This window comes from Trematomus bernacchii, unplaced genomic scaffold (genome assembly GCF_902827165.1).
Source record: "Trematomus bernacchii unplaced genomic scaffold, fTreBer1.1, whole genome shotgun sequence".
Lineage (NCBI taxonomy): Eukaryota > Metazoa > Chordata > Actinopteri > Perciformes > Nototheniidae > Trematomus > Trematomus bernacchii.
In genome coordinates, this window is record NW_022987756.1 from 155,842 (window position 1) to 164,642 (window position 8,801).

An 8,801-nucleotide genomic window follows, 5' to 3' on the forward strand; every position below is an offset into this window, starting at 1 on the left:
TGCGAGAAGAAGAAATAAAATATATTTTTAATAATAAATAAAAACGTTACAAGACGGAGTTTTAACTTAAAGAGACATCAACATGTGTACTCTCTGATAAACTAACATCATCTTTATTTCTCCATGTTTGTTCCCGCTCTGCTCGCTCACTTCCCCGGATGATGACCTTTATTTTGAAGGCCCGGCATTCGGACCGGAAGTGTTTAATTGCGTGGTGTTCGGAGGAAGTGCTTTGATCTTCAGCAGCAGGAGAAGAAGAAGAAGAGACGCTTCCTGCAAGAGAGAGAGGAGGAAGAGAGAGAGAGAGAGCGAGAGAGAGCGAGAGAGAGAGAGCGAGAGTGCGAGAGAGGAGCTCCGGGAGTTACAGCGGGAGTTTCCGATCAGCGCAGCCGGACAGAGACGCCCCTCCTCGGCCTCAGATCTCACGGTGAGTCGGTGTGTGAGCTCCAGGAAACACAGGCACTCACGGCCTGTTGTTTGCGGGGCGGTGCGGGGGGGGGAGAGGAGAGGGGGGGGAGACTGTGTGCGGGGGACATCACGCATCGAGCTGTTACTACATCTGGATTTTCAAAATAAAAGACAAGCTAGAAGTTGTTGTTTTGTTTTTTTGTTTTTAAATGTTTTTAATGTATTCTACTATTTCAAACATGTTCAGACGTTAGTAATAATATCATAATGAAGCCATGAGATGTGAGTCCTGCTCAGGTCACTCGGTTGGACTGCTTGATGCTTTTATTTTGGAGGACTGGCCGCATTAACTTCCGGTCCAGTTGCTGTTAGCTTGACGCGGATAACCACCGGATCTCCATTTTAGCTGCGGAGTGATCTACAGTAACAACACCTAATATACAGAGCGGGAGAAATACTCAGGTCTAGTTCTTCAGTAAAGTAGAAGTACTCAGATCTGGTACTTGAGTAAAAGTAGAAGTACTCAGATCTGGTACTTGAGTAAAAGTAGAAGTACTCAGATCTGGTACTTGAGTAAAAGTAGAAGTACTCAGATCTGGTACTTGAGTAAAAGTAGAAGTACTCAGATCTGGTACTTGAGTAAAAGTAGAAGTACTCAGGTCTTGTACTTGAGTAAAAGTAGAAGTACTCAGATCTGGTACTTGAGTAAAAGTAGAAGTACTCAGATCTTGTACTTGAGTAAAAGTAGAAGTACTCAGATCTTGTACTTGAGTAAAAGTAGAAGTACTCGGGTCTTGTACTTGAGTAAAAGTAGAAGTACTCGGGTCTTGTACTTGAGTAAAAGTAGAAGTACTCAGATCTTGTACTTGAGTAAAAGTAGAAGTACTCAGATCTTGTACTTGAGTAAAAGTAGAAGTACCAGAGTGTAGGAATACTCTGTTACAGTAAAAGCATTCAAAATGTTCCTCAAGTGAAAGTAGAAAAGTATTCTCATCAAAATATAGTGAAAGTAGAGACAGTAAAAGTAGTCATTGTGCAGATTGGTCCATTTCAGAATAATATATATGATATGTTTTATAATGATTGATCATGAAAGTGTTCTCAAAGCTGGTAAAGGTGCAGCTAGTTTGAATGACTTTGTATACTGCAGGTGTAACCGGTGTGGTTAAGCGGTCTCTGCGTTGTGTTGATAATGGACGAGACCCGAGCCAGCAGTTGAGACGATCTGTTTAATGACTGACAGATAAAAACGATCAGTTTTACATCAGTTCCCCTCAGTGACTCCTCTCACGTGCAACGTTTACAAAAAGGGCCGAGGAAACGGGAGGGACACAATATATAGGGGGGAAAGTCCTCACAACAATGAACTCCTGAGCACAGCGACCACACTTCAGAGGCTCCGCCCACTGATCTCCGTCCTTGCCAGGTATTTCACATTCAATAAAATGAAGAACACAGAATAAAATAATATAAAACACAGAATTTGTGTGATTATACAATATTAAATAAAATAAACCCCACTGCATATTTACATCTGTTACACAGGGTAGCTTGTGGAACTAAAGTCTGATTTAACACTTGATTATATTTCACATCATTCATCCACATCTGGGTTAGGGTTAGGGTTTTTAATGATTTGTAGATTTAACTTTAAAGCAGCTTAAAGACTGAAGTCAGATCACAGCAGAGACACTTCATGTCTTTAATATGCAGCCAATCAGAGAAGGGTTAACATGCTGTGATCAGAGCTAATCAATAACCCTAATGTCTCTGTTCATGTCTCTCACGGCTGCACAATATGTTTGATCTTTGGTCGGTCAAAAGATGGACCTTTGTTATGCTGTTGATGATGATGATGATGATGATGATGATGATGATGTGATGATGTGATGATGTGATGATGATGATGATGATAGGGCCGCTCGATTATGGCAAAAATCATAATCTCGATTATTTGGGTCAATAATTGATATCACGATTATTAAAAACGATTATCCATATACTTTGAAAACATCCACTTATTGAAAGAAGCAGTGGATGATCCTGAACTTTAAGAATCATTCAACTGAGAAACCGATACTAAAATAAATAAAATAAAAATAAATAATAATAATCGTTTTATTTCGATTATGTTGTTTTCATAATCGTTGCAAGCCAAAATCGTAATTGCGATTAAAATACGATTAATTGAGCAGCCCTAGATGATGATGATGATGATGATGTGATGATGTGATGATGATGATGTGATGATGATGATGATGTGATGATGATGATGTGATGATGATGATGTGATGATGATGATATGATGTGATGATGATGTGATGATGATGTGATGATGTGATGATGTGATGATGATGATGATGATGATGTGATGATGATGATGATGATGATGATGTGATGATGATGTGATGATGTGATGATGATGTGATGATGTGATGATGATGATGTGATGATGTGATGATGTGATGATGATGATGATGATGATGATGTGATGATGATGTGATGATGATGGTGATGTGATGATGTGATGATGATGATGATGTGATGATGATGTGATGATGTGATGGTGATGATGATGTGATGATGATATGATGATGATGATGTGATGATGTGATGATGTGATGATGATGATGTGATGATGATGTGATGATGATGTGATGATGATGATGATGATGTGATGATGATGTGATGATGATGATGATGATGTGATGATGATGATGTGATGATGATGATGTGATGATGATGTGATGGTGATGATGATGATGTGATGATGATGTGATGATGTGATGATGATGATGATGTGATGATGATGATGTGATGATGATGTGATGATGATGATGTGATGATGATGATGTGATGATGATGATGTGATGATGGTGATGATGTGATGATGATGTGATGATGTGATGTGGTGATGATGATGATGATGTGATGATGGTGATGATGTGATGATGATGTGATGATGTGATGATGATGATGTGATGATGTGATGATGATGATGATGTGATGAGATGATGATGATGTGTTGATGATATGATGTGATGATGATGTGATGATGATGATGTGTTGATGATGATGTCTTGGTGCTTGCAGGCGATGGCGAGGCCGAGCCACAGCGATCACGTCCTCCAGCAGCTCAACAACCAGCGCGAGTGGGGCTTCCTGTGCGACTGCCTCATCGCCATCGGGGACATCTACTTCAGGGCGCACAAGGCCGTCCTGGCCGCCTGCAGCTCCTACTTCAGGATGATGTTCATCCGGGACCAGCAGGGGGCGGGGCGCCTGGACCTCAGCAACATGCAGATCAGCGCCGAGTGCTTCGACCTCATCCTGCAGCTCATGTACCTCGGCCGCATCGTGGTGGGCAGCTTCGAGTTCGAGGAGCTGAAGGCCTCCATGGCGTACCTGCAGATGTACTACATCCCCGACTCACTGGAGGACCTCCGAGACATCAGGAGCTCCAACCCAACCCCGTCTTCCTCCGCCTCCTCGTCCAGTTCCTCTTCTGGCACCACCGCCGGGAAAATGATGTTCGGAGTGCGCATGTACGAGCAGCCACCAGCTGCACAGGAAGTGGAGACCTTACCCAAAGCTGCCAGCAGGCCGGCGGAGGAGGTGGCTAACGCTCCTCTGAAGGTGGCTAACGCTCCTCTGAAGGTGGCTAACGCTCCTCTGAAGGTGGCTAACGCTCCTCTGAAGATGGCTAACGCTCCTCTGAAGATGGCTAACGCTCCTCTGAAGATGGCTAACGCTCCTCTGAAGCTGGCGCCGCCGCTGGGGGACGGAGCAGCCGATCAGCCATGTGACTTGAGGAAGAGGCCCGGCGGCAGGAGTTCGGCTCTCAAAGACCGCCCTCGGTTCGGCCGCACTTACACCTGCGACGACTGTGGCTTTGTCTTCAGCTGCGAGAAACTTCTGATCGAGCACATCCTGACCTGCACCAACCGGAAGGCCTTCAGTCAGCCGAGAGGCAACGTGGAGGGGGAGGCAGAGAGCTCCGCCTCCGAGAGCACTGAGGAACACAGGCTCGTCTGTAAAGGCGAGGACGACTGGTCCGACTCCGCCCTCAGGTCTGTGGCAGCCGGCACCGACGGAGAGCCCAGCTCCACCAGGACGCTCTCTATCAAGACCGAACCGGAGGATGGCGCGTTCCCTGAGATACAGATGGTCCGGGTCGGTGAGCACGCCACCAGAAGCCGTAGATCACGGCTCAGTGACGCGGCACGAAACAACCTGCAGGGTGAGAAAGCAGCCTCCGACTGCGACCCCGAGCCCGGCGTCTCAGGCGAGCCTTATGAAGGCCACATGTCGGGCAGCGAAGAGTCGGGAGTCCCTCCAAAGCTCCGCAAGCTGAAAGACGAGAAGCAGGACGGGGACGGGGCACCCTGTGAGCTCTGCGGCACTCTGTTAACGGGCGAGGACAAGTCCGCCCACTACCTGTCCAACCACATGGGTCACATCTGCGCCTGCGGGAGGTGTGGCCAGGTGCTGATCAAAGGCCGGCAGCTGCAGGAGCACGCAGAGCGCTGCGGCGAGTCCCTGGGCGGAGAGTCGGAGGACGAGGCGTCGCTGCCGGAGGAGCCGCAGGGGATGGAGGTGGAGGCAGCCGACCTGGCCTGCCCTCACTGCGGGAAGCTGTTCCAGAGCGAGGGCCTGGCGCTGGACCACGCCCTGTCCTGCCACGAGCAGGAACAGCTCCGCCCCGTGCTGCTGGAGGAGGGCGAACCGGATCACCGCCGCAAACACTTCTGCAGCATCTGCGGCAAGGGCTTCTTCCAGCGCTGCCACCTGCGGGAGCATTACACCGTGCACACCAAAGAGAAGCAGTTCACCTGCCAGACCTGCGGGAAGCAGTTCCTGCGGGAGCGCCAGCTGCGCCTGCACACCGACATGCACAAAGGCATGGCGCGCTACGTGTGCCCCGTCTGTGACCAGGGCACCTTCCTCAAACACGACCACGTCCGACACATGATCTCCCACCTGTCCGCCGGGGAGACCATCTGCCAGGTGTGCTTCCAGATCTTCCCCGGCGGAGAGCAGCTGGAGAAGCACATGGACGTCCACCTGTACATCTGCGGCGTCTGCGGGGAGAAGTTCCGCCTCCGGAAGGACATGCGCAGCCACTACAACTCCAAGCACACCAAGAGACTATAGGACATGCGCAGCCACTACAACTCCAAGCACACCAAGAGACTATAGATACTCAAGAAGCCATATGTGGGAGAACCAATGAACTCCAACACCAAAAAGAAACTTGCACTTTGAGAGAACCTGAGCAGCTGCAGCCGGTCAGGACTTCCTTGGGTCCCTGGTCTGAGGAGAGACACTTTAGGAACTGCTGCAGGTCTCTCCACAGCTCGCCCGCCTTACTGGACCTTTACTCCTGATATTTAATACTGGAGCTGCGGTTCTGTCCAAAAGCCCAAAGAGATGAAGCCTCCTCACCGCAGGAGAGCCCTCCATGAAACCAGCTCATCACGTCACGTCTGAAGTGCTGGACTATAAATGTATATGAACCGGTTGTTGGGGGGGGGTTCACCTGATGCTCCGTCAGCATCCTGATCACCATATGAGTCTGTCTGTAGAACCTGGACATGTAGAGACCCCAAAGTGTTCTGATAGAGATGTAGAGTAGGGTCTCCAGCACATAGAGACTGCTGGATGCTAACCTGCAGATGCTGGGACATTAGCACAGTTAGCATATTAGAAATGTCTTGATGTCCTCAACATGTCCGGGTCTCACTGCTGTGGGCGGACTGAGGTCTGGTCCGGGTCCTGCATACGCTCCAGGTCTGACAGGTGTGTCTTCATCAGGTTTTATATGCACACACATCTGGCTGTGTGTGGGACCCCAGGGGGTGAGGGTCTCCGTGTGGACAGAGTCAGGTAACACACTGTGACGATTCGCACCGCGCGAGTGGTCCGTCATAAACGTATAAAGTCTATCTTTAAAAAGTGTGTTGGTTTATGATCACTTATGATCACGTGTGATCATGTGTGTGTGATCACGTGTGTGTGATCACGTGTGTGTGATCACGTGTGATCGTGTGTGTGATCATGTGTGTGATCACGTGTGATCGTGTGTGTGATCATGTGTGTGATCACGTGTGATCATGTGTGTGATCACGTGTGATCACGTGTGTGATCATGTGTGTGTGATCACGTGTGTGTGATCACGTGTGTGTGATCATGTGTGTGATCACGTGTGATCATGTGTGTGATCACGTGTGATCATGTGTGTGATCACGTGTGATCGTGTGTGTGATCACGTGTGATCGTGTGTGTGATCACGTGTGATCGTGTGTGTGATCACGTGTGATCGTGTGTGTGATCACGTGTGATCGTGTGTGTGATCATGTGTGTGAAGTGGCCCTAAAGCTGAGAGAGCTTTCAGATTGAGCAACTGATCTAATAACAGAATTCTTCAATCACCTTTAATGAAAACTCTTTTTTGTCATTTCCTGTTTCCAGGAATCTCAACAGACAATAATTAGATATTAAATATGAATGCCATAAATGATTGCATACATTTAGAGTTTCTAATGTTTCCAGTGAGATAGCTGTCAGTCAGACGTTAGTTAGTTCTCACTAAGAATGCACTTAACCCACTCAGAGGGTTCCTTCTCAAAGAATCAGGAAGTTGTGAAACAATAACTCTTCTCTCTCAGAGGAATGTGCTCGGGCTTCTTCTTCTTCTTTGTGAAACGCCTCTGTGTCAAATGTCCCTCTTGGGTTGCTGTACGTCCAATAGGAGGACCAACTCTGGACGTGCAGATCAGTCACAGGCAGGTGCACGGTGTCAGTGTCACGCTCCTCACAGTGATGCATGCTGGGGGGTTTCAGGCCTCATGTCCTGTGTTCACTTTGAAGTTCTCAATAAACCAAGTCTCTCTCTGTTGGAGGAAATGTGTCTGTTATTTTAGCTGAGGATCATGAGCAGCTCAGGTGAGGATCATGGCTCAGAGTCCTGAGGATCATGAGCAGCTTCAGAGTCCGTGAGGATCATGAGCAGCTTCAGAGTCCTGAAGGATCATGAGCAGCTTCAGAGTCCTGAGGATCATGAGCAGCTTCAGAGTCCTGAGGATCATGAGCAGCTTCAGAGTCCTGAGGATCATGAGCAGCTTCAGAGTCCTGAGGATCATGAGCAGCTTCAGAGTCCTGAGGATCATGAGCAGCTTCAGAGTCCTGAGGATCATGAGGCCAGAGTCTAGCAGTCCAGAGGATCATGAGCAGCTTCAGAGTCCAGAGTCCTGACGATTGACTCGGCGTTTACCGAGAACCTGAAGTGCTCCGAAACCATGAGAGCAAAGATCTGAAGTATTGATTTCATGTGTTTCAATAAACTCTGTGCAAACAGTAAAGTCCACAGGTGTTTACCAAGCAGTGTGTAGACGGGTGTACTCAGATCAGAGGGGGGGCAAGTACTCAGATCAGAGGGGGGGGCAGTACTTAGATCAGAGGGGGGGGCAGTACTCAGAATCAGAGCGGGACAGTACTCAGACCCCTGTAGTCAGACCTTGTTCTCCAGACCCTGTAGTCAGACCTTGTTCTCAGACCCTGTTCTCAGACCCTGTACTCAGACCCTGTTCTCAGACCCTGTACTCAGACCCCTGTTCTCAGACCCTGTTCTCAGGACCCTGGACTCAGACCCTGGACTCAGACCCTGTTCTCAGACCTGTACTCAGACCCTGTACTCAGACCCTGTACTCAGACCCTGTACTCAGACCCTGTACTTCAGAGAGCCGTGATGGCGAGCAGCTGGCTGGTGTTGTTGGCGCTCTGTGCCGCCGTCCGGGCTCAGACCCCCACTAAGGACCATGGAGACGACCTCCTGAACCCGGAGATAACCACAGAAGAAGAGCTGAGGGTCCTGGTGCAGCAGCTGGTGGCCCGGGTGGAGAGCCTGGAGCGAGGTGAGGCGGAGACCCTCTGGAGACCCTCTTTATCTGAGGCTCCACTTTGGGGGTTATCTTCTGGAAGTGAACGCTTTCTAAAAGATGCACATTAGGTTAACGTTGATTATAGTAATAAGAAGTGTGTGATGTCCCCGGTGTATTGTGAACATTAGCATCTGTTAGCACGTGTCTCTAAACCTAGTGGGTTCTGTGCATTGGACTCCTTTGTTTACTCCAGGAACATAATTATAATACACTATCATCAGTGGCGGCCGGTGGTCTTTTTTTTTGGTGGGGCTCTTGACGTACCGTAAGTGACCTACCCGGGGGGTTTCCCCCCGAACATTTTTTTCGAGAAATGACCCCTTAAATGATGACTTCTGGTGATGTTAGAGGGGGGGGGAAAGGAGAAAGAAATCGAGGCTTAAAAATAGGAGAAGACTGATCAATACCTCCATAATCTTCAGTGTGGAAAATATTATTTATCAACCTGAACAT

At 48.3% G+C, this 8,801-nt stretch overlaps 1 protein-coding gene across 1 annotated transcript; it reads left to right on the forward strand.

Annotated features, from left to right (window-relative positions):
• Positions 1–222: 222 nt before the first annotated feature.
• On the forward strand, positions 223–5,466 carry zbtb1 (zinc finger and BTB domain containing 1; the record flags this gene model as incomplete). The annotated part of the gene is given in 2 exon segments (XM_034148289.1): positions 223–427; positions 3,502–5,466. A coding segment is annotated over 1 exon segment (1,962 nt), but the record flags the coding sequence as incomplete, so codon positions are not given.
• Between the last annotated feature and the right edge of the window lie 3,335 nt (positions 5,467–8,801).